This window comes from Passer montanus, unplaced genomic scaffold (genome assembly GCF_014805655.1).
Source record: "Passer montanus isolate IOZ18808 unplaced genomic scaffold, ASM1480565v1 scaffold43, whole genome shotgun sequence".
NCBI classification, from domain to species: domain Eukaryota; kingdom Metazoa; phylum Chordata; class Aves; order Passeriformes; family Passeridae; genus Passer; species Passer montanus.
The window spans coordinates 1,221,555-1,246,198 of record NW_024369151.1 but is presented as its reverse complement, the minus strand read 5'-3'; the positions used below and the strand labels follow the sequence as shown (position 1 = coordinate 1,246,198).

Genomic DNA, 24,644 nt, shown 5'->3' with positions numbered 1-24,644 from the left:
AAGGCAGCTTTTCTAGTGAGCAAAGAGCCTTTCCAAGCTGCTGCCTCTGCCTGGGGGCTGTGGAATGGAGCTGGAGATATTTTGGGGTACCTGGAGGCACTGGGCAGGGTGTGGTAGGTCTGTCCATCTGTCCGTCCTGGTACACACTGGCACAGGGCTGAGGGACACCAAAATCCCAGCTGAGGCTCTTTTGCCTTTACAGCTGCTGTGAGGGTGGCTCCATCAGGGCTGAGGGACACTGCTCTGCCCCACTGAGGAGTTCACCTGGGGCTCCACAGCTGGCTCTGTGTTAAGGGAAGTGTAAAACAGCTCTGCCTCACCTGTCCTACCCTGCTCATCCCTGTGGAAGAAGCCTGGGCAGATGTGCCTCATCCTGCAGAGTTACTGGGCTGTGCTGGCTCCTCTGCCCTGTGCTGGGCTGGGAGATCTCTCCACCCAGCTCCCAGTTCTGATGACTTTCATCTGTCTCAGCATCAGATCCTGTGGCAGGCTGGGATGGCTGTGAGTGAAGAGGGCCAGGCTGGGGCTGCTGTGGCTTTGTCAGGGTGCTGGACATGAGGAAAACATCCAATTCCCCCTTCTGTGGAGCCTCCTCTGAGCCCCAGCACATCAGCAGGGGTGGGCTGGAGCTGGGTCTGAGTCAGGATCTTGCAAGAGTGTCCAGCTCTGGGGCCACCCACAGGACCTGGAGCTGCTGGATGAGTCCAGAGGAGGCCATGGAGCTGCTCCAGGGCTGGAGCCCCTCTGCTCTGGAGCCAGGCTGGCAGAGCTGGGGGTGCTCACCTGGAGAGGAGAAGGCTCCAGGGAGAGCTCAGAGCCCCTGCCAGGGCCTGAAGGGGCTCCAGGAGAGCTGGAGAGGGACTGGGGACAAGGGATGGAGGGACAGGACACAGGGAATGGCTCCCACTGCCAGAGGGCAGGGATGGATGGGATATTGGGAATTAGGAATTGTTCCCTGGCAGGGTGGGCAGGCCCTGGCACAGGGTGCCCAGAGCAGCTGTGGCTGCCCCTGGATCCCTGGCAGTGCCCAAGGCCAGGCTGGACATTGGGGCTTGGAGCAGCCTGGGACAGTGGCAGCAGGCATGGAACTGGATGATCTTTAATGTCTCTTCCAACCCAGACCATTCTGTGCTTCTCAGCCTGTCCTGAACACCCAGTTCAGGGCAGCATCTCCTGTGTCCTGGACACCTGCTTGCAGATTAATAAAGCCCTGACAGGACTGGTCATCTGTTTTAACTAAAATAAAACTGTGCTGAGCAGGGCCTCTGGGATGCACTTGGTGTGTGGGATGGGAAGGGCCATGGCCAGGGCTGCAGCTGGGGTTCCTGCCAGGGCTGAGTCCCTCTGAGCGTGGCTCTGTCTCCTCTGTGACACTGCAGTGAATTGCCATCGTTCCTCCTCTCTGTGCCCACAGGGAAGGCTGGGCCAAGGTGGGCACAAACCCCCGTGGCAGATAAAACGGAGAGTGCAGCAGAGCCTGTGCTGTCCCTGCTGTCCCTGCCGTGTCCTGCTCTCATCTCCTCTTCCCCCGGCAGGGCCAGGGCAGAGTCCCGCGGTGCTGGAGCGTGTGCCAGCAGTGGCCAGGGCACCACAGCGGGCAGGACAGGCCCGGCTGCGGGGAGCCTCGGGGAGCAGGAGGAGGATCAGCCGTGCCCGAGTGAAGGGGAGAGGTGAGTGAGGGGTGTGGGGGGGCCCTGGGCCAGGGGGGCTCAGCCCTGGCCAGGCTGTGTGGAGGGTGTGTGTGTTCAGCAGGGCAACGTGGGGGGATGCGTGTTCAGCAGCCTGGGCTGCACTGTTCTTTTCCATCCTGGAGAGATCTGGCACAGCCCAGCCTTTGGGGAGGGCTTTTCCCCCAAGAACCATCTCCACCATTCCTCCACACCCTCCGGAGCTGGTGCTCAGCCCTGGTGCCTCCCGGTGAGCTGTGGTGCAGCACCCAGAGCCGGTGGGTGCACCCCAGCTCCTGGGTGATGGAATGGGCTGCTCTGGGCTCTTGCAGGGTGACCCCATAAGCCTGGGGGCGCTGCGTGCTTCTTTCCTTGTCACATGAAGGCCAAGCAGGTGACCCATGCCCTGCCACCCCCCCGTCCCGGCTCACCCTCCCAGACCAGCTCTACTGCAGAGATGTCCCCAGGGTGCTGTGCCTCTCCTGCCCCGCGCTGCTGCAGCTCCTTGAGCAGCTGGGATGTGCCAGCACACCCGCACGGGCAGGCACTGCTGACACCGCGGAGGGACTTCTCCTTCTGCCGCAGCTCATTCCTGGGCCACCATCGGCAGGGTGGCGCCGGGGTCCGCGGGGGCGGGCAGGGCACTGTCCCCACCCCGGCACTGTCCCCATCCTGGCACTGTCCCCCCCAGCACTGTCCCCACCCTGGCCCTGTCCCCCCCCCGGCACTGTCCCCATCCTGGCACTGTCCCCCCCACCACTGTCCCCATCCCGGCACTGTCCCTATCCCGGCACTGTCCCCATCCCGGCACTGTCCCCATCCAGGCACTGTCCCCATCCCGGCGCTGTCCCCACCAAGGCACTGTCCCCACCCTGGCACTGTCCCCATCCTGGCACTGCCCACTCTGGCACTGTCCCCATCCCGGCAATGTCCCCACCCTGGCACTGTCCCCATCCCAGCATTGTCCTCCCCCGGCACTGTCCTCCCCTTGCACTGCCCCACCATGGCACTGTCCCCATCCCGGCACTGTCCCCACCAAGGCACTGTCCCTGCCCTGGCACTGTCCCCCCCCAGCACTGTCCCTATCCCGGCACTGTCCCCACCCCGGCACTGTCCCTGCTCTGGCACTGTCCCGCCCGGCACGTGGCCGCAGGTGCGGTCCCGCTCCAGCCGCGGGGCCGATGGGAGCCGCTCCGTTCAAACCGCGGCGGTTGTTCCGCGTCCCGTGGGATCCCCGCTCCCGGGGCCCGGCTCCAGCCACCGCGGCTCCCAGTGAGCGCTGCGGGGCCATGGAGGCCGGCGGCGTGCGCAGGGCCGCGCTGTGCTCCCGCCGGGCCCCTGCCCTCCCGGGAGCCTCCTTCTGCCTCAGCACCTTCGGTAAGCGCGGCCCGGGCAGCCGGGGCTGGAGCTGCTCCTGGAGGAGCCGGGCCGGGCAGCCCGGGGCTGGAGCTGCTCCTGGAGGAGCCGGGCCGGGCAGCAGCTCCTGCCTGGCGGTGATTCCCGGAGGCAGGAGCGCCCCGAGCCCCCTCAGGCGCTGCAGTGGGGAAGCGCCCCAGCCCCGGCTCCTTCTGCCCCCGGATGGACACGAGCTGGGGCAGGGCTGTGCCCCGCTCGGGCAGAGCCCCAGTTTCCTTTTTTCTCCTCTGTGGCTGCCTCAGGTGGGTGTTGGTGGCCCTGGCAGCGCTGGCTCTGCGGGGGGAGCTGGGCCGGCCCTGGCTCGCTGCGGGCCCCAGGGAATCTGGGTGTCTTGTGGATATCTTGGTGGTGTGTGATGGCTGGGCAGCAGTGTCACACGCAGGGCAGCTGGGTGCCCCTTCTGGGTGCTGCTTTCAAAGCAGCAGTTTTGTTTTCTTTCAAGCTTCTCTTGCTCTGGTGAGCAGAGCGGGTGACCACGCACTGAGCTCCTTCCTAGGGATGTTGCCCCTTCCCAGGGATGCTGCTCCTTCCCCTTTTGGACTTCTGAGTGCCAAAGTACTGAGGACAGCCTGGAAGCTGAAACCTTCCTGTCTCTGTCTGTAGGATAAAGGCCAAATAATGTGGTTCTGTGCTGCCTCCTGGCTCTGTAACCAAGTGCAGGCCAAACATCATCTCTGCAGCCACAGTTCCCCTCATGGGCTGAGCAGCAGTGGTGAGATGTGGAGTTGTGTTCTGAGCTGCCAAGCCTGGCAGGACAGGGCCAGCACTGCCCTCTCACTGAGGGTGACTAGCAGAGAGTCTCCCAAAGGGCTGATGCCAGGGCAGAGACTGTAGATGGTGATTTTGGGGTGCCTTGTGCCCATGGGGACCTCCCACCACGCAGGATCTGACACTGTCCTCTGGCAGGAATCCCCACTGGCATTTGAGAGAGGTTCTTGGCTGTCCCAGCCACGCCCAACACTGTGTTTTTCCTACAGTAAAGCAGAAAAAGATTTAAAAAGAACTCAAAAATTTCCATTTGTCAGAGACCGTCAGCAAGGAGCAGGTTTCCCTGCTAGGTCTGCTCCCATGGAAGGCTGCCCTATCCCCTCCCTTAGCCTGGCAAACTTCTCTCATGGGTGGGAACCTGTTTGATTACCATCTTGTGCTTGTTCATGCCCATTTTCCCCTGTTCTCCTTGTGCCAGCTTTGTTCCTTGGCATGAATTGCCTCTCCTGGCCCCGTGGGTCCAGATGGATGGGGCTGGGAGCATTCTGTGTTGCATCCTGCAAGCCTGGCTGAGTCCTGCTCAGTGATGAGATGTTCACCCAGGAGCTGCATGTGGCTTCTCCCTCTGCCCTTCTTCTGCACTTATTTTAATTTATATTAACCTTTATTTAACAGAGAGGAGCTGGACAAGCTGTGTCAGGGCCTCTCTGCTGTTTCCCTCAGTTCTTGTTATTGATGTATCAGGAGATAAATCCAGGGGAAAAGGTTTCTCTGACCCTCTGCACTTGGATTGAGGTGGGAATCCAGCCCATGAGCCTGCCTGGACAGGGGTTGTGTTCCTGCCCACCCAGGTGTGGCACAGGTCACTGCTCTGCTCATCTCCAGCCCTGTCTGAGCACAGAGCTTGGCACAGCACATCCCTGCCACCAGCTCCAGCTGGATCCTTCTTCCCAGAGCAGCTTCCCTCTCTGATCCTGGCCCTACACAAGCCAGTGAGTGCCTCCCAGGCCTGAGCAGGGAGGCAGGGGCTGGAGCGTGCTGGGGGAGGTGATTTGTCCCCTCATGTGCTTGGGAGACACTCAGGAGCAAATGCACTAAGAGGGAAATGTCCTCTGTTCCTCACAGAGGGGAGAGCACCTCAATTCCCAAACCCTACTATGGCCAGTTTGGGTTTCTCCCAAAAAGGCAGAGTTTGAGGAGGGGTCCTGGCACAGGGGATGTCACTCCCTTCTTGAGGGGCACAGAGCTGTCCCCAGAGGGTTCCCACAGCCCCAGAGGTCTGCAGATGGCAGAGGGCTTCCAGCCTTGTGCCTGAAGCCTGGAGGGGGAGGATGACGCTGGGGACAGCGTTCTCTCTGCTGCAAACCAGTGTTGGAGCTGTCCTGCCTCACCCCCCAGCTCCTGCCTTTGCTCTCTCACCTTGCACTTGTGCTAATGCACACACACGCCATTTCCACATGTGCATGCACACGTGAGCTGCTCAGAGGTTGGACCTTATTTTTTTTGAGTGAAATATGTGTTCTCTGAATTGTTTCAGGTTAAACAATCCCATCAGATATCCCCTCCCAAGCAAGCCCAAACCCTTGGGCGTGTCTTTGGCAAAATGAAGTGTTGGGTTTTAACTTGCAAGATGTTTATGTGTCTGTACTTTATGTTTAATTGCCTGTAAATGATGTTTACTCACTTGTTTGCTGTGTTTTGTAAACTGGGGAAGAAGTGAAAATGGGATCTTTGCTTTGGGCTAAGAGAAACATCATAGCAATGATGGTTTCAGTTCTTGGCTTCTCCAGGGGTGAAATGTTTTATTTGGGTCAATCCAGAACAGTTACATGATTAGAGACCCCTCACTGCCATTAAAATCTGCACATCCCATTGAGGCTGGCAGGCTCAGCTCCTGGGGAACTTTTTGGGAGGACACCCACAGGGGAGGCAGCTCACCCTGCACCCCGTAACCATCACACCCCACCCTGACCAACACCATGGGCTGAGTCTTCTGTCAGTCTGAGCCTCGTGGGGGGACTTTTGAGCTGATGCAGAGCTGCTAGTGCATGGCAAAGTGAGGGAATGGGTGTGAGCAGGCTGGCAGAGCAGGGGTGCTGCCCTGGGGGCTGTGCCCTCACCAGCAGGGCACACCTTGGCTCTCCTGCACTGACCTCCCCTCCTGCACAGGGATGTTTGCCTGGGGGGAAGGCAGGATGTGTCTGGCCCTGTGTGAGCCTTGCAGCTGTGGGGTGGCTGAGTCCTCCAGCCTGTCCTTCAGCCTGTCCTGTCCTGTCCCCTCCTGTCCCAGGCCAGCTGAAGCTGTCCATCGAGGTGCGGGGCCGGACGCTGGTGCTGCACGGTGAGTGTGTCCCTGGGGCATCCCAAATGAGCCTCTGGGCTGCTGGGGACAGCACTTGCATGCTCCTCCTTCTCGGTCCTGTTGGGAGCAACTCTGTGGTGCAGTGCACAACTGGGAGCTCTTTGATTAAGAGACCAAACTGAAATTTCCAGAGACCTTCATGTGTCTGCACCCATGTGTATAAATTACTTTTCTTTTATTCTATATGAAGAGAAAAATGCAAATCCAATTTGGAAAGGAAAGTCTGAAATGCTTTGGCTCTGCCAAAACCCTTTTGCCATATTTGCCAGGATTTCCAAACTCTCCTGTTGCCTCCAAATGCTGCAGTTTTTAACACCAGCAGTATTTCTTCAATGAAAATGTTTGGATGGTGATTAGCAGAGAGGCCAGTGGGAGTGTCAGAACAATCTTTTTTTGGGAAACACCTGTCTGAGGGTCTGGCACAGGCTTTACCCCAAATCCCTCCATCTGGATCAGCCCCACTGTGAGCTGGGTGTGAGTGGTGGGGTCTTGTCCTGGCACACCCCTGGCACATCCCCAGCACATCCTGGCACGTCCTTTGCACATCTCTGGCACATCCTGGCCCATCCTGGCACACCCCTTGCCCTAGGCACCTGCAGGGTCCCGGCAAGGGGGCTGAGGCAGCGAGGCTGAGCAGCTCTGGGCAGTGCCAGAGCAGTGTCAGTGCCAGGGCAGTGCCAGAGCAGTGTCAGTGCCAGGGCAGTGCCAGGGCAATGCCAGGGCAGTGTCAGGATGGGCTGTTGATGTTTCACTGGAGGATCTGTTTGGCTCCAGGGGAGGGAGAGCAGGGCTGGGGGAGGTCAGGCAGAGGGAATGCAATTTGTGCCACCCAGATGCTGAACTGCTCTGCCACCACCTCAGCCCAGGCTGCATTTATAGCACGGGTGGGTTAAGGGGAAAGTACCATCAAGCCCTGCCCCTGTCTGAGGGGGCTCTGCCCCACAAGGAGGGATCAGCCTGTGGAGCAGAGCAGTGTGGGGTAGGGAGATGCCCTCCCTGCTGCTTTGGGATGTGACCATTTCATTTCCTTTCCAGTCATGGAAGCAAAAGGTCTGATGGGAGCAGAGTGCCGTGCGTGCGACTCCTATGTGAAGGTGGGTCCTCCCAGGGCTTTGCTCAGGGAGCTTTGTGCTTTTTGGGGAGAATTTTGTGGCTGGCCCTCGAAGCTTGCTGTGCACTGTTTTTCCCTTTCACTTCCTTCTCCATCCTGCTCTGGAAGAGCATCCCCAGCATGCAGGGAGCTGGCTGGGCTCTTGCCCAGCGCTGGACAGCTCATGGGTTTTGTTGGCAGTGTCTGGATGAAGTAGGAAAGGGGAGGACAGGACCTTGCTGAGGGCTGTGCCAACCATTCCTTTTAAGAACATCCCAGAGGGTGCCCAAAGCCTGGTGGGGATGTTTGCTGGCACAGGGTGGGTTTCCTGCTGGGATGTGCACAGTGCAGAAGCAGCTCCCCTGAGAGGGGTGCGGGTCAGACCCCAGCCAGCCACACTTGTGTACATCACTCCTGATTTTTCTGCTCTGTTCCCTCCCTCCCTTGCCCTGCCCCAAGGGGTTTTGAAATGCAATTACCTGACAGGCAGAAGGGTGGAGTGATGCCAACCACCGTTAGCACGGGCTCAGCAGGATCTTTGAGCTCAGCTATCCAAACAAGTGCCTGTGCCAGTGTCCTGCCAGGGCAGCTGGGGAATGTGCTCTGGGAATGTTAACACGCTGCTTGTTTTCCTCCCAAAGATGTCCATTGTGCCAGATGCTGACTGGAAGTGCAGGCAAAAGACGAAGACAGTGCCAGACAGCAAAAATCCTGTGTTCCATGAGCACTTTGTGTTGTGAGTATGGCAGGGCAGAGGCAGCTCTGGGCCATCCCTCAGCACCGTGGCACACAGAGCACTGGGAACCCCGTGCCACTGTCCCAGGGCTCCCTCCCCACGCCACAACCCCCTGTTTGCTTTTGCTTTGTGATCTCTAATAAACACTCAGCACGCCTGAGCAGCTCTGCTGCTGAGATGAGGAGTGACAGCAATTATTCTGCTGGTTTTTGTAGCTGAAGTGCCTTGAACTTTTGGGTAAAGCTCTGCAGAGCGGTCAGCACACAGCATGGCAGCGCAGCTCCTGCATGCTCAGACTGTCTTGCTGGGCAGGAGTTGGACAAACACACTCCATTTCCTAGACCTGGCACCTGCAGTAGTGTGACTGAGGCAGGTAAAAGGGTTTCCTACAGCTCCAGCATGTCTCTGCATGGGAAAGGAGCTGCATGACTTGGTGTGAGTAGAGCTTGTCACTGCTGGTGACAGGGGCTGTGCCAGCCCTCTGACCCATGCAGGGCTGGATTTGGCACAGGGTGGTGGTTTCAGAGCATGAACTGTGGCTTGTTCCTTGCCCTTACCCTTTGGTGTTGGATGTGTCTTCCTGCAAGATTATTTCCCCCCTGAAGCCACGTGAGTGGTGTCCCCACGCTGGCCCAGGAGAGGTCACATCCCCTCGCAGCTGTCTGTCAGGAGTGAGCAGATTGCTCTTTGGGGAGGTGCTGCCGTGCTCTGTGCAGACTGGAGGAGAACACCTGGCTGTGAGGAGGCTGAGGAGCCTTGGCTGTGAGGGCAGCCCCTGCTGAGTGCTCCTGGGGAGGCTGATGGGCTGTGCCCTCTTGTTGCAGCCCTGTGAAAGAGGAGGATGAGCAGAAGCGTCTCCTGGTCACGGTCTGGAACAGAGAGAGGAATTCCAGGTAAGGGGCTGCCAGCTGTCAGAGGATCCTTTTCAGATGGGGCTGTTGTGGCAGAGACTCTGCCCCTGCTCTGGTCACCCCATGAGAGCTCCTCCAGGGCCCTGGGCCCCGAGGGTTGGCCCTGACCTCAAGGCTGCTCTGCTCCAGGCCTTGGGCCAGGGATGTCCAGCTGGGGTCACACTCGTGGGCAGCCAGAGCTGGGGAGCAGCATGGGCAGCAAACCCTGCCCTTGGCACTCTGTTGCCATCAGTGCTGCTTGGTAGCCACCATCTGGGCCAGCATTTAAACCCTGTGGCTGCTCGTGCCTGCACTGTTGGCCAAAGCCAGGTGGGGCTGGGACCTCCCCTCCCTCTGGGGACAATGCAGCCAGGGCACCAAGAGGCCTGGCACCTTGCAGGCTGTGCTGCCAGCCAGGCTAGTGCCACCTTGGCCAAGCTCCTGCCAGCACCAGGTGGGCTGGAGGTGACCAGGGGGCTTCAGCCCAGCTCCTCCTTGCCCTGCAGGTGTGCTTGCACCATATCTGCTCACACCAGGGGCACGTCCTGGGCACTGCCTGGCACCCAGCATGGGCAGGATGGTTGGGGCCTCCCTGAAAAGGGGTGCCAGGGGGGATCTGGTGCTCCAGCAGGCGTGTGCTGACAGTCCCTGAACTCTGCTTGTCCTGCAGGCAGAGTGAACTGATCGGCTGCATGAGCTTTGGTGTGAAGTCCCTCCTGTCCCTGGACAAGGTAGCCCTGTGTCCCAGTGCAGGGTGTGGGGCTGGGACAGGGCTCTCTGGGCTCGGTGGGTGGATGGAAACAGGCTTTCCCCTAGGTGGGAGAAGGTGCCTACTCTCTGGGCTCTCTGGGCTCGGTGGGTGGATGGAAACAGGCTTTCCCTCTGAGGGAGAAGGTGCCTAGGGAGTTCCCTGCTCCCATTGCCAGGATGGATGGGCAGTGTGAGGCTGGGGTTGGTGTGGGTGCTGCAGATGGGTGGGGGCTGTTTGAGGAGGGGTCCTGGCACAGGGGATGTCACTCCCTTCTTGAGGGGCACAGAGTGGCAGCGACTGAGGGTGCCTCCCATTGCCAGGATGGATGGGCAGTGTGAGGCTGGGGTTGGTGTGGGTGCTGCAGATGGGTGGGGGCTGTTTGAGGAGGGGTCCTGGCACAGGGAATGTCACTTCCTTCTTGAGGGGTACAGAGCTGTCCCCAGCACACGCTGCCTGCCCAGTTTGCAGGGAGGGGACACAGGACACGGGGCCAGGCTGGCACGGGTCACATCTGAGATGTGGGTGAGGGGCTGTGATGGTGGGACACATGCAGGGGTCTGCCTGATTCCCAGCCGTGTGCTGATGGGCAGAGGGCAGCCACAGAGGTCTTCCTGGCTGTTCCTGCAGGAATTCTGCCAGAATCCCTGTCCCTGCTGCGGCAGGTTTGCCAGTGCTGCTGCCCCAGCCTGGCTGCTGCTCGTCAGTACAGCTGCTCTGCCTGCCTCGGGCAGGGCTCCCGTGCCAGCGGCTCCCAGCGACCACCAGAGCCTGGGAATGCTTCATCCCGTGGGAATGCTTCATCCCATGGGAACTCTTCATCCCAGTGGCCAGTGGGGAGGGGTTCTGTCCCTGGGCAGCAGAGTGTCTTGGCAGGCTGTAGAGGTTTCATGGAAGTGTTAATACATCCCCTGAGCTCACAGAATCACAGATTATCCTGGAGAGACCCATAGGGAGCATTAAATCCAACTCCTGCACAGACAATCCCACCCTGTGAGCGTTGTACAAATGCTCCTTGATTTTTTAAAGTTTCACTGCTGAGGTGTGGATGCTTTCATAGCAGGAGACTAAAAAGGAGCTGTTGGTGGTGGTGGCCTGAGAGGTGGGTGAGAGGTGGGTAAAGCAAGGCCTCCTCTGAAATTTGGACAAGTGAGGTGCAGGGCCTCAGCAAGGCTGAGATGGGGTCCTGTTCCCCTGTCTGCTGCATGATCCTGCTGGATATCCCTCTAAAAACCTGGAACCTTGGTGCTTCAGTAAAAACCTGGAACCTTGGTGCTTCAGTAAAAACCTGGAATCTTGGTGCTTCGGTGTTGCTCGTTCTCTCTTACAGGGAGGATGGAATTCTAGCTGTTGCTGAGAGCAGGACTCTGTGTGTGTGTGTGTTTGTGTGTGTTTGTGTGTGTGTTTGTGTGTGTGTGTGTTTGTGTGTGTGTGTGTGTGTGTGTGTGTGTGTGTGTGTGTGTGTGTGTGTGTGTGTGTGAGCAGGTCTGGGCACCTCTGTGGCTGTGGCTGGGGCAGCTGCTGCCCTGGCTGGCTGCAGTGGGGCAGAGCAGCTGCCCTGATGCCCAGCTGCTCCCCTCCCCACAGGAGATCAGTGGCTGGTACTACCTCCTCGGGGAGGACCTGGGCAGGACCAAGCACCTGAAGGTGGCCATGAGGAGGCTGAAGCAGAGCACAGGTGTGTCCCACCACGGGAGTATCGCAGGGGTGTTGTCAAGGCTTGGAAAAGGAGTCACTGCTGTGTCTGAAGCTGTGTGTGGAGCAGCCCCAGAGCACCCTGTGCCCTGCAGGCACTGCTCAGCCCTGTGGTGCTCTGTGGGCACTGGTATCCCAAAACCTTGTGGGGTGGGGATTTTGGCTGGTTCAGCAGTCCCTGCTCTCCCCTTCAGCCTCACTTCTGGGGCTCTTTGGGGATCCCAGCCCTGCAGCCACATCTCTCTCTCTTGCTCGGCTTGTCCTCATGCTGCCTCCTGCCTCTCAGACTTGGGGCTCATTGCTGTGGCCATGCTCTCTTTGCCCTGGGGTCTGGGCTGGATGTTGGGGAGCTTTTTCTCCTGCCTTGGTCTCACAGTGCTGCCAGGGTGTGGAGCAGCAGAGGCTGGCACAGGGCAGGGTGGGGCAGCAGTGCCTGTCTCGGGTGTGCAGCCACCCTTGAGCTGCTGCCTGGAGGGGATGTGCCCATGCCATGTGAAGATCTCATGTGCAGTGTGGCATTGTCAGGTGTGCTGTCACACTCATGGGGCCTTTTCCTTTTTAAAAAATGTTTTAAAAATCATTTCAGAAGTCAAGCCAGGAAGTCAAGGTGCAGCCCAGGAGAGCCAGGACGCTGTGACCCTGCAGCAGCTGAAGGTGGGTGTGACAGGGCTGTGGCCCATCAGCACTGGGAAGATGTGGGGTCGGGTGCCTGCCTGAGGGGTTTCCAGAGAGCCAAGGGACAGTGTGTTAGTGAGGGTGATGCTGAGGTGAGGGAGCTCTGTCACCTCCCTGTCACACCATGGCTGTCACAGGCAGTTTGTTACCCCAGTCAGCTTCCAACTGGTGGAGGGGGTGATTTGGGTGCTACCTCCCCTTGCCCCAGGGACCTCCTGTTTTCCAGTGTGTTCCCACTCGAGACAAAGCACCAGCACTGCCTGGGATGGTGGGGCTGGGGCTGGCAGGCTCCTGCCCCACAGCGTGGGCCCCTGCCTGGTTCTGTGGCTCCTCGGACATGTCTGCTCCTCTCCTCCTTGCAGGACCGTGTGCTCTGGGAAGGGAAAGGCCCATGGTGGAGCCTGGGTGATTTATAGGAGAGGCAAGGATGGGAAATGGGAACACAAACACATGGTTTGCATCGGAAACGGGGCTCGGGCGGCCCCGTGATTTATCTGTGCCGAATTCCGCCCTGTGCTTCCCTCAGCTGCATTTGCAGTTATTTGTTTTACAGCGCAGGGCTGAGCAAGACAAACAAAGCCAGCGCCCCTCTCCTCCCTTCCTCTCCGGCAGTCGCCACTGACTTGAGCAGTGGTGGCTGGGAAGGAAGGCTGCTCCTCCTTCCAGCCCCAGCCCCAGCCCCAGCCTGCAGCGTGGCTGCCCGGGACAATGCTCTGATGGCTCTGCCACCACAGCTCCCCTGGGAGTGCTGAGGCTCCTCAGCTCCCTCCCTGGCCTCCCTGGCCCTGCCACCGTGGTTACTGTGCATGAGAACTTAGATTTCGGGTTCCCCCCAGCCCTCCCTCCTTTATCATCCCCCTGTAGGAGTGTGGAAGGTGTTTTCTTCTCTGTTGGAACCCCATCTCCAAGGAGTTTGCCCAACCCTGGCAGTGGGGCAGAAGAGCCTTGCTGGGTCTCCTGCTGCTGGCTGTGCTCAGAGTTCCTCTTGGCCTTTAATTCCCAAATTCCACCATGGATGCAGCTCAGTTGACCTCGGTGCTTCCCCCTTGGTGACTTTATGAGCACTAAGCACGGGGACATGCATATCCTCTGGGTCTGTGCTTTCAAAAACAAACTTTTTCTTTTTTTTTTTTTTTTTGCTTCTATAAACCCAAACCTCTGATTTTTTTATGAGCGTGGAGTCGTGTCCTTCATGGAGCGAGGCTCTCACAGCCAGTGCCTGTGAAACGCCGCTCAGACATCCTCCAAGTGTTTGTGAGAACGTCGCAATAACAAAGTGCTCCGTGCGCCTCAAGAATGCCACGGGAACAAAAGCCACATCAACAGAGCTGGGACTGGGGAATACTAAAGAGTTGACAGGAATTTTAATATAAAACTCTCTCCCTTCCTCGTCAGTGAGGGTTTTCAGGAAGCCTCTGGCTTATCGTAAAGCGGCATACAGCGCTCGCAGGGGCCGGGGAGGTGAAAGGTGGCTTCCTGCCATTCTTCTCGGGAGCTGGGTTCCCATGGGCGGTCATGCCAGTTTGACTGGGGCTCCTTGGGCTGCGAGGAGTCCGGGATCGCCGCGGGAGCCGCGGGGTTTTCATGGGCTCCAGCCATGAACCGCTTCAATGGACTCTGCAAGGTGTGCTCGGAGCGGAGGTACCGGCAGGTCTGTATCCCCCTGGCACCACCCGGGGCTGCAAGCCTGGGGCAGCTCTCTTGCTGTGGCTGGATGTGGGCAATGGATTTGTAGAGGATTCCCAAAGCTTGACAGAAAGCTCACATAGCGTGTATCTGTGTGTAAACTTTGAGGTAAGAAATGCTGGCTTAGAAATGCCGTGGAATGGGACAGACATTGTTGAGAGAGAAATGGAGCTAGAAATAAGTTTCAAAGGATGGCCTTGTAAATAAGGCTAGATGCTTGGGAGAAATAGAACTATGAAAGATGCATTGTAGTAGGACCCATGAGGGGTAATTTAGGATTTAAGGCATCTACATCATGGTGTGGCAAAAAGCTGATAGGCCAAGAAATGCTTATAGTGTATTGTAATTAGGAAATAGTTAGCTTCTGATTGTGATGGTGTGAATTAGAACATCTGTATTGTCTCACCCTTCACATGAGACTGAAAATGGAATTAAAGTTTTTAAAATGCCTCTCAATTGCCCCATTTCTGGGTCAGAAAAGGGCTTAATCTGACAAATGGACTCTGTGGGTGCTGCTTGTGAGGCATCAGCTTGATATTGTTCCCATTTGTAAATTACAGTGAGGCTAGAAGGAAAGCATCTTCACATGGGCACCTGTGGTGGTCTCTGCCTGGTGCTGCAGTGGAGAAATCGGCAGGGAGGGGTGCTTTTAAAATATATATAAATTATTAAAATATAGAAATATATGTAAATATAAAAATATATTTACTGTACAACTTGCTGGTAGCATGCTAATAGTAACAGTGTTAAGCTGCAAGGTGTTGTCTTAATTTCCCCCTTATTAGAGAAGAAGCAAGCACAGCAGGCTGCTACTGCCTCTTTTAAAATGATTTTAGTGTTTTTGGGAGCCAACAGCACTTGTTTCCTGGGGAGTAGCTTGCTCTGCTGGTTCCAGTTCTCCCTGTGCACAATGCCAGGTGCTGCTTTTCCATGTGCAGATCCCAGTCTCCTGCATTTCAAAGAAATATTCTCTCTGTAGTTTGGACTGGGATTCCAAGCTCAGGGTCAGCTTCTCCCTGTGCTCCTGAGCTCATTGTTCAGGTTATTCCAAAGCTGCTGTGGGGGACAGCAAACACTGGGAATTACAAAAGCTGCAGAATTCCAAACCCAGTGCTCCCTTCTTGCCAGGGCTGTGGTGACCATCTCGTGCACGAAAGCTGCTCTGCCTTGGCTGAATAACAACTGACTCTGCTTTGTCTCTTAGAGCTCCTAAAGTCTTTATTTTAAAAGTTTCCTCTGCGTTTTCTGACAAAGTTTGGGTACATCAAGCCTCCCCACTCCTCCATGGCAGCCCAGGCAGGTGCTCATTTTTAAAAGTTTCCTCTGCGTTTTCTGACAAAGTTTGGGTACATCAAGCCTCCCCACTCATGGCAGCCCAGGCAGGTGCTCACAGTTGTTTAGCTCTGTGCATGGCAGCAAAAATGGGCAAAAAATGGGCAATGACTGCCTGTGATGGCCGTGGTGGTGGGAGCTGAAGAGCATCAGCCGGGAGAAGCTGCTCTTCAGTGGCACAGGGCAGGTGGGGGGCAAGGTCAGCCAGCTCAGGGAGGAGTGGGAGCCCTGACACAGGGAAAACCTTGGGCTGGGAAGTGCCCGTGGAGTCTCTGTGGTGGGAGAGATGGTGCCTGGCTCCTGAGGTGCCAGTGCTTGGTGTTGGAGAGGAAAGTGGAGGATCTGAATATCCTGAGCTGGAAGGGACTCACAGGGACCATGGAGTCCAGCTCCTGGTTCATTCAAAGGTGCAGAGCCACCTCTTTGAGGAACCAACAAACTCCAGAAAGAAAAAATAGTCAGTGCAATGGGACTGGATGTGTGTTTTGATCCTGCCAGGGCAAGCCAGTTTCTCTTTTGAAGTCTGATTTTATGCTGAGCAATCACACAGGGACAAGGTTCAGGGAAATGAAATCTCGCTGCCTTTGCCCTCCTGTGGTAAAGGAGTGAGGAACCATATCACCTCCTTGGCAACTTCTGCTGAATTCCTCATCTTCCTTCTGCCTGTTTGTTCTCAAAATAATACACTGGATTTTTAATTTTCTCTGTCAGTAAAACAAGCATCTTGACTAATGTCTTGGGGGCTAATCAGGTATTTACAGGATCTGTCATGCTGAGCTGCTGCTGGAAGCCAACATCAAAAAATAACCATAATTTTATTAATAAGCTCAATGCTCCTCAAATCAGGAGGAAAAATGAGCCTAAATCAACCCAGCATCAATCCTCTCCAAACTCAGCGAGGGAAAACACACTGAGCCCAGGGAAGGGGTGATGCACACAGATGTCTGGAGGACAGGAGCGTGCTGAGCTCGCAGCTCCCTCCGGAGCAGGGGAGTGCTGCTATTTCTGTATTCTCCAACAGGAAATGAAATGTTTAAGTGATTTGCTTAGAGAAGTCAGTGTCAGGGCCAGACTGCCAGGTTTTCCTTTCCAATGGCTTCTCAGACCTTTCCTTACACTTGGAAGGGCTGGGAGCAGAGTGTGTGCTAAATAAACCCTCCTTTTGTGGCGTTCCAGAGAGCCTTGGCTCCATCTGGCACTGCCTTTTGGCACCCTCCCCTCCCATTACCCATGGGGGTCTCAGTGACAGCCCTTCCCCATCTCTCAAATGCCATGAGGCAGCATTTCCAGGGGCTGTGGGGCAGTGTGGGAGTGGGGGGGGATCATCACGCCCAGTGGCTGCTGTCCCACCTGACAGGTGTCTCCCTGCAGATCACCATCCCTCGGGGCACTGATGGCTTTGGCTTCACCATCTGCTGCGACGCCCCAGTCCGTGTGCAGGCAGTGGACTCTGGTAAGAGACTGGATCCTTTCCATCCCTCTTGATTTGAATGAATTATGGCTCATTTTTTGCTCCCCAGAGCTGGTTGTGATTCTGGAGCTCCCACACCTTGCAGGACTCTGGGTGCCTCCAAGAAACTTCACTAAAAGAATTCTCTGTTGCCTCCTATGAGGTCAGAGGCCACTGGGTTAGCACTGTGTCACTATTTTGGCACTGTTTTGCAGTAATTTGCTGAGATTTTGTTCCCTTCCCTCTCCAACCTGAGAAGTGTCTGGTTGGGTGACCTTCAGAAATCATTTGGGAGGAAAGCAGGTCAGAGGGGAGCAGGATGGTGGGAATCCTCATTTCCCTGAGCAGATCCTCTTGCTGTGGACCTGTGGGATAGACTGGTGCCTCCAGTGTGCCCTGTTGCTCCCCACTGCACCCCATGAAACATGGGAATTTCATGCAGTAGCTCTGAGGGAGCCCTGATGGCTCTGTTCTGGTGCTCTGTGTGTGTGGATGTGCTGCAAGGTGAAGCTTCAGGTTGGCTGACCCCACTTCATTTTCGGGCGTGGGTGTCAAATGGCATTTGGGGGAGTGAGGAGTGCAAGATGTGGAGCTCTCTGAGTGTCTCCAACCTCCAGAGCTTCTTCTCCCCCTCCCACTTGGCCTCCTGCCTGGCAGGTGACTGGAATTTGTCCCTCTCAGGTGGCCCAGCAGAGAAGGCCGGGCTGCAGCAACTCGACACGGTGCTGCAGCTGAACGAGCAGCCTGTGGAGCACTGGAAATGTGTGGAGCTGGCACACGAAATCCGGTGAGCGCTCCCAAAAACCCCAGGGCAGGGAGAGGTGCTTTGGGGGAGCCCAGGGCAGGGCAGTGGGAGCACTGAGTGACTGTGGGAGGGGGAAAGCTCCGAGGGATGCAGGACACTGGGAAAGGATTCCCTGGAGAAGAAGGAAGGATGTAGGATAGGATTCCCTGGAGGAGAAGGGAGAATGCAGGAAAGGATTCCCCAGAGGAGAAGGAAGAATGCAGGAAAGGATTCCCCAGAGGAGAAGGAAGGATTCAGGGAAGGATTCCCTGGAGGAGAAGGAAGGATGCAGGAAAGGATTCCCTGGAGGAGAAGGAAGGATTCAGGGAAGGATTCCCTGGAGGAGAAGGAAGAATGCAGGAAAGGATTCCCCAGAGGAGAAGGAAGGATTCAGGGAAGGATTCCCTGGAGAAGAAGGAAGGATGTAGGATAGGATTCCCTGGAGAAGAAGGAAGGATGTAGGATAGGATTCCCTGGAGAAGAAGGAAGGATGTAGGATAGGATTCCCTGGAGAAGAAGGAAGGATGTAGGATAGGATTCCCTGGAGAAGAAGGAAGGATGTAGGATAGGATTCCCTGGAGAAGAAGGAAGGATGTAGGATAGGATTCCCTGGAGGAGAAGGGAGAATGCAGGAAAGGATTCCCCAGAGGAGAAGGAAGGATGGAGGGGCTGGGGAGCACGGGAGAGGGGCAGAGGCTTTGGAGGGAGGAAGGGCTGCAGGGCTCGGTGCAGGACACGGGGCTCCAGCCCTGATTTCCCCACCCATCTCTGCCAGGAACTGTCCCACGGAGATCATCCTCCTGGTGTGGAGGCTGGTGCCTCAGGTGAAGCCGGCCCACGAGGCCATGCCCCGCAGGTCCTCCTGCAAATCCACCTACGACCTGCAGTGCCCCCCCAACAAGCGGGAGAAGAGCGGCCCCGCGCAGGCGGAGCAGCGCCGCAGCTGCCACGTCCTCTACGATGGCACCGAGGGGCTGGGGCTGCACACCTGGGACAGGTACACGGAGCTGGGCAAGCGGGGCCAGAACACCCTGCCGGCCCTGTCCCGGGTGCCCTCTGCTGCCGACCAGAACTACATCATCCTGGCCCCTCTGAACCCCGGCAGCCAGGTAGGGCTCGGGGGCTGCAGCCTCTCCTGACCCCTGCTTCAGTCCTATCCAGCATCATCTCTAAATATTTGCCAATTTTACAAGCCACACCTCTGTCCCTCGGTGGAGCTTTCACTGTTTTCCTAAAACATTTCCCTGTTGCCTTCCCTTAGGGCTCACCCCAGGGTTGTGGGAGGATGTGGGGAGTGTTCCCACTGCACAAGACCACACTATCGGACATTGCTCTCCTTTTCTGCTGCAAAAATGTTTTATTTTCCCGTGTCTGAAGTGCTCTGGCTTGGCTGAGTTTGGCATGTTATCCTCTGTAGCTGCTTGTTGTCCCTGTACCTGGGGCCTGCTGCAGGTGACCGTGTCCCCTCTGTCCCTTACAGCTGCTGAGGCCCGTGTACCAAGAGGACAGCACCACTGGGGGTGAGTTGTGCCTGTGCTGGCCGTGCTGCTCAGAGCACCCAGCTCCAGCTGGGCTTCCTGCCACCATCAACTCCTTGTCCCAAGCCCTGCAGAGGCTCGGGTTTGAGGGCAGGAGCAGCAGCCCAGGGGTTTTGGGATCTTCCTCCCACTGTGGCTTGAACCCAAAAGCAGAGGGGAGAGGGGCACGGGGTGAGAGGGTCTGGGGAGCCCTCAGAGGGCTCTGCTGGTGGGGACTCCCAGGGCAGGCTGAGAAGAGGCAGGGGGAGAGCTCTGAGCAGCCTGGCTCCCACGTGTCCCATGGTGTGTTCTCCTCATCCCTGAGGCTCTGCTGGGGGAGCTGATCCCTGCTCTGAGCCTCCTTCAGTGCCACAGGAGTGACAGTGGCTGTGGCTCACATCAGTGCCAGATTATGCCACATTTGGGGAATATCCAAGCCCTGGGCTGCTGCAAAGTCTCTGGGCCAGCTCTCCTCAAAAAACCTTTCAAACATGAACTCATAGCACAAACCACAGCTGTGACAGGAGTGTGTGGCATGCCTGGAGCTCCCTGGGGATGGCTGGACTTGTGGGAAGAGTGGGCTGAGGTGGGTGGCAGGGCTGGGCACTGCAGGAATCCAGGTCCATGTGGAAATACCCCTTGTCTGCTCATGGATTGGGGAGCTCTGGGAGGCTGTGGATGCCCTCAGGATGAGCTGTGGAGGAGTGTGAACCCCTCAGCATTCCCTGTCTGAAGGCACAGCTGGAAAGCTGGTGCTGTCTCTGAGGTGGGGCTGTGTCCAGGGAAAGCCAGGTGTGAGGCTGGCAGAGCCATGGGGAGTGCTGGGCAGCAGGAGGGAGCAGTGTGGGCCAGGCCCCCCTGCCTCGGGTGCTCCAGCCCTGGAGCTCTGCAGCCAGGAGAATTTTCCACTCTCCACTGCAGGGGATGTTTTGTTCTGTGGATAATTGCAGCTCTTTCCTGCTGTTTGTGGATCCTGTGAAAAGATGAGCTGGACCACAGGGACTTGTTCTTACACTGGGGTGAGAGTTGAAAGGCATGGCTTCTTCCCGTAGCAAATTTTGGGTTTTCATGGATTTGTTTTTAATTATTTAATGTTCAGAGGGAGGGAGGTACCAGTTACCCTGAGCAGGGATGAAGTGTGGCAGCACAGAGCTGCCCACCCAGTGGCAGGAGCTGACATTTGGGTGTGTTTCTGTGCCAGGACCTGTGCAGGTGATTATTTCCTGTGATAAAAGAAGGTGATTTAGGGATAAGAGCAAAAGCAAATCCTGAACAGGCCAGACAGATCTTATCTGGCCTGTGCTGAGCTGTCTCTTGTGCTTCGATGTTATCTGGCAGTGCAACCAGGAAAAAGGGAAAAGGGAAAATGTCAGGATTAATGCACTTAGAGGTGGAAACAAGCTCTTAGGTCATGAGGGTGCCCCCAGCAAAGGCAGCTGCTCCAGCCAGCAGTAAACAGCGAGCTGGCTTCCCAGCCCAGGCTGGCTGGCTCTGCTGCCTTTATCTGGGAGTAAATGTGCTATTTCCTAATGCTTAATGGAATATGTAATGCTGGGCAGGTTTGTGTGTTTGCTTTGGATGAGACCTTATCTGCCCTGGGCCATGGTCAGGAGTGTTTTGGCTCATTTCTGCCTGGGAAGGTTCTGGGCATCCCTTACAGTGTGAGGGTAAAAGGCTCTGTGGTGGGAACAGGAGCTCCAAAAAGCTCTGTGGTGGGAACAGGAGCTCCAAAAAGCTCTGTGGTGGGAACAGGAGCTCTGGGGTGGCTGCAGCAGGGGAAGGAGAGATGCTGGGGGTGCCCAGGGAGCTGTAGGAGTGATGCTCATCCCTGTGGGGGAGAAGGAGAATGCTCAAGCTCCTCACCTGGATATGTTCAATCCCAGTGGAGAGCTCTGCCTGCAGCCCCAGGCTGGCTCACTTCATCAGCTACAGGAGGAGGGAGGAAAGAAATATGTTGATTTTTCAGTGGAGCTTCTTCTGAAGGTGTGAATTTTTTGTTGCAGAGCCATGCAGTTCCTGTTGGGTGTGTTGCCTGTGAGTTTTAGGGCAGAGCAGAGGTTGCTGGTGTCCAGCAGGACGTGGTCTGGGCTGGGGTGGGAAGGTGCAGGAGAAAGGCCCCTGTAATCCCTCCTTTGAGTGAGGATAACTCTCTTCAGGGAAGAGGGACAGACTGAAAACCAGTCAGGCTGCTTGGGCCCTTTCCAGCCCAGAATGTAATGCTGAAAAACAGAGGATGATGTGATGCCAGCCTCATGAACAGTGAGGTCATCCTTTATAAATACACCCAATGTCTGAGTAGCCACTGTTGCAGCAGCAGGGATGGATCCCAGCCATGAATGTTTGTAACTTCTGTCTCTTTCTCTGACACCTCCAATCTCAGCATCTTCTGAGAACTGTCATTAACCCCCTGCCCCATGTCATGGCATTCCTGCACTTTGCTAATTCCATGCCCAGAATCCAGAGCAGGCAGGACTTGTGTGGATAGAAATGTTGAAGTTTAAACCCTGGCAGGGGCTTTAAACCCTGGCAGGGGCTCTGAGCTCTCCCTGGAGCTGCTCCTCTCCAGGTGAGCACCCCCAGCTCTGCCAGCCTGGCTCCAGAGCAGAGGGGCTCCAGCCCTGGAGCAGCTCCATGGCCTCCTCTGGATCTCTCCAGCAGCTCCAGGTCCTCCCTGTGCTGGGACCCCAGAGTGGACAGAGCACTGCAGGTGGAGCCTCACGAGGGCAGATCAGAGGGCAGAGCTGGTGGGTTGTGCTGGCCTGAAGCAGAGCTTGCTGTGCCCTCCCTGGGGTCTGCTTGTACCTTCCCAGCTGTGTCTGTGCTGCTGGTGGCACCCCCTGAAGTCCTCAGGCCACCAAGCAAGCAGCTCTGGAACAAAACCACCCAGGGGTGTCTTGTTTGCCATTAGAAACAATGGAAAGTGCTGTTATTTTGTGAATCCCTGGGACTCCTGGGTAGCTGAGTGATGCCTGTCCCTGCAGCTCTTGGCTCCAGCAGCTCCCCAGGATTCCCATACCCTTCTCCAGCCTGGGAGAGCAGGGCTGAGCTGCAGTGGGCACAGCTGGAGCTCCCTCCTCATTCTGAGTTTCCTTCTGCCTCCTCTGTGCATCCAGGGAATGGCTCTAAAGGGAAATCCCACACGGGCTCTGGGAGGAAATCCAGGCTGATGAAGACTGTGCAGACCATGAAGAGCTATGGGAACTACCAGAACTGCACCATAGTGAGGCCTCACATCCCCCACTCCTACGGCACCTACGTGACCCTGGCCCCCAAAGTGCTGGTGTTCCCCATCTTTGTGCAGGTCAGTGCAGCCCCTGGGGGCTGGGGTGTGCTCAGTGCCCAGGCTGGGCATCCATGCCAGGATCTCCTTCCCAGCAGGATCCCTGGCTGGACTTGGCACATGCTGGGGCTGTCTCAAAGGGAACTGTGTCCTGCCCAAGAAATTCTCTGTTGGATTTTTTTTCTCCTTTTCAGCTTTCAAATCTGGCCCTTGCTACTTGCTTGGGTCAGGAAGAGGTGTCCCAGCTTTTGGGCTTCAGAGCTAACTTTGGAGCTGCAGCTCAGTGTGGTTCTTCTTGATGGTTCTTTGTGCTCAGTGTGTGCAAAGGGTTTTAGTTTAGCTGGTGTCACACTAATATTTAGGCAGCCAGGGCCAGGGCCTCATCATCCTCACAGGGAAGGATTTCTCCCCAGTATCTCATCCAACCCTGTCCTCTGGCAGTGGGAAGCCATTCCCTGTGTCCTGTCCCTCCATCCCTCATCTAAAGTTCCTCCCCAGCTGTCCCAGAGCAGAGGATGAGCAGAGGACAAGGATTCAGAGCAGTAATAGTTTGACAGGGAATGTTCTGCCTCTGCAGGTCCATGAGCTGTTTTTAGACAGCAGCCCTGAATTTGTTGTTAGTAGCTCTAACTCCCTCCATGTCCTTCATTTTGTCCTTCATATGGCCAGAACCCCAAAAATCTCATCTGCTCCATGTATTTAAGTACATTGCTGATGGATCCCTTCCTTTCTGAGCCCACGGGGAGCCCTTTGTGCTCCTGTGCCAGTGGCAGTGGCATTGTCACCTCAGCTCAGCCTGGTGGCTTCCTCTGGGCTGAAACCATGGCCCACATTCCCTGTCACTCCAGCCTGAGCTGTGGGCTGCCTGAGGCCAGTGTGGGCTGGCTGGAGCTGGGGACAGTGTTTGGCCACCTCCTTCCCCCTGATGGCACCTGGCTGAGCCCTCAGCTTGTTTCGGTAGGAGCACAACTGGCACTTTCTGCCTCCTTACTCCCAAATCTCACCCTGGATTGTGCCTGGGAATTTGCCACTTCGAATCTGCCACAGCAGAGAGGAGCTGCTTTTTCTCTCTGCACTGTCACACCTGCAGGGCCCTGTGCAGATCCCCTCCTGTTCCCACTGTGCTGCTCCCAAGGGTGCCCCAGGGTTTTTGTGCACTCAGGACACGTGAACCTGTCAATTCTCCAGCACTGACTGGGGAGCTGGTGTGGTACAGGAAGAGACAGGAATTCTTAAAATTTGCTTTGAGAGTGATGCACGCCATCAGGTACAAATGCTGGTGCCTGAGGGACGTGGGAGCCTGACGTGCCAGCACTGTGGTTGTGCTTCCTGCTGACAAACACCCATAACCACCCCCGGTGCAGAGCAGCCCCCATCAGAGGCAAGGGCTGCTGCCTTTTCACAGCTGGGGCTGCTGGAGGTGTGAGTGCAGGCTTTGTTTTCTCCTCTGGCTGGACTGCAGACTTTGTGTCCTTCTGAGCACAGTGCGGGGTGGCTTCTCCCCGAGTGAGTAACAGCTCAAAGTGAAGACAAAGTGGGTTTAGTGGGTGGAAAGTGTATCTCACTAACCACGCTGCCACTGGAAGGTTTGACTGTTTCTTTTGTTTCCTTTTTTCTTTCTTCCCATCCAAATGTAGCCCCTGGATCTTTGCAACCCAGCCCGGACTCTGCTGCTGTCGGAGGAGCTGCTCCTTCACGAGAGCAGGAACAGGACTACACAGGTAAAACTCTTCCACATTGTCTGAGCTCTCCAAACCTGCTCCTCTGCTGTCTTACATAGGGGATTGAATTGTAGAATCACCATGCTTTGGGCTGGAAGGGACCTTAGCTCATCCAGTCCCATCCCATGGCAGGGACACCTCCCACTGTCCCAGGCTGCTCCCAGCCCTGCCCAGCCTGGCCTTGGGCACTGCCAGGGATCCAGGGGCAGCCACAGCTGCTCTGGGCACCCTGTGCCAGGGCCTGCCCATCCTCACAGCCAGGAATTCCTTCCAAGTATCTCACCTAACCCTTTGGGAAGCCATTCCCCCTTGTCCTGGCATTCCACACCCTTGTCCTTGTCTCCAGCTCTCCTGGAGCCCCTTTAGGCACTGGAGGGGACTTTGAGAAGGGACTGGAAGGGACACCTCATTACCTTGAGAAGGGAAATGTTTAATTGTGCAGTGATTATATGATATTTGGAAAGACTTCTAGACATTTTATTGTGGGATAAAGTAAATATCAAAACTCTTCTGTGCTAGAAATCAACTGTTGTTCCTGTTGCCTTTGGGCTTACAGAGAGGAAACTGTGGGTGGCAAATGCACTTCAGTGACAGCCCAGCAGACTCGGGAGGAGGGGGTTTGAGGATATTTTGTGCCAGGTTAGAGAAGCACAGAATGGTTCAGGCTGAAAGGCACCACTGGAGGTCATCCAGTCCCATCCCCTTGCTCAGGGATCCCCTGAAGTCACTCAGGATTGTGTCCACATGGCTTTGCAGCATCTCTAGGGAAGGAGAATCCACTAGAACCTGAACCAGACAGAGAACTTGCTGCAGATGTTCTCAGAATTTCAGTTCCTGAAACAGCTCACATGTTCTGTCCAAATTCCTCTTGCTCTTCTTACTTCAAC

At 56.4% G+C, this 24,644-nt stretch overlaps 1 protein-coding gene across 4 annotated transcripts in view; it reads left to right on the top strand.

The window, feature by feature from the left end:
- Positions 1-24,644, top strand: part of RGS3 (regulator of G protein signaling 3) — an 85,390-nt gene that overhangs the window by 10,999 nt on the left and 49,747 nt on the right. For 3 of the 4 annotated variants that reach the window (XM_039720128.1, XM_039720129.1, XM_039720127.1), the window contains exons 2-15: positions 1,536-1,670; positions 6,082-6,132; positions 7,189-7,247; positions 7,885-7,979; positions 8,804-8,872; positions 9,540-9,600; positions 11,205-11,295; positions 11,899-11,966; positions 16,377-16,458; positions 17,137-17,242; positions 18,015-18,348; positions 18,720-18,759; positions 21,870-22,057; positions 23,674-23,757. In XM_039720128.1, coding sequence (XP_039576062.1) covers positions 1,536-1,670; positions 6,082-6,132; positions 7,189-7,247; positions 7,885-7,979; positions 8,804-8,872; positions 9,540-9,600; positions 11,205-11,295; positions 11,899-11,966; positions 16,377-16,458; positions 17,137-17,242; positions 18,015-18,348; positions 18,720-18,759; positions 21,870-22,057; positions 23,674-23,757 — 1,463 coding nt within the window. Of the gene's footprint in view, positions 1-1,535; positions 1,671-6,081; positions 6,133-7,188; positions 7,248-7,884; positions 7,980-8,803; positions 8,873-9,539; positions 9,601-11,204; positions 11,296-11,898; positions 11,967-13,429; positions 13,639-16,376; positions 16,459-17,136; positions 17,243-18,014; positions 18,349-18,719; positions 18,760-21,869; positions 22,058-23,673; positions 23,758-24,644 lie in introns of those variants that run through there. The other variant, XM_039720130.1, reaches the window with a different exon arrangement.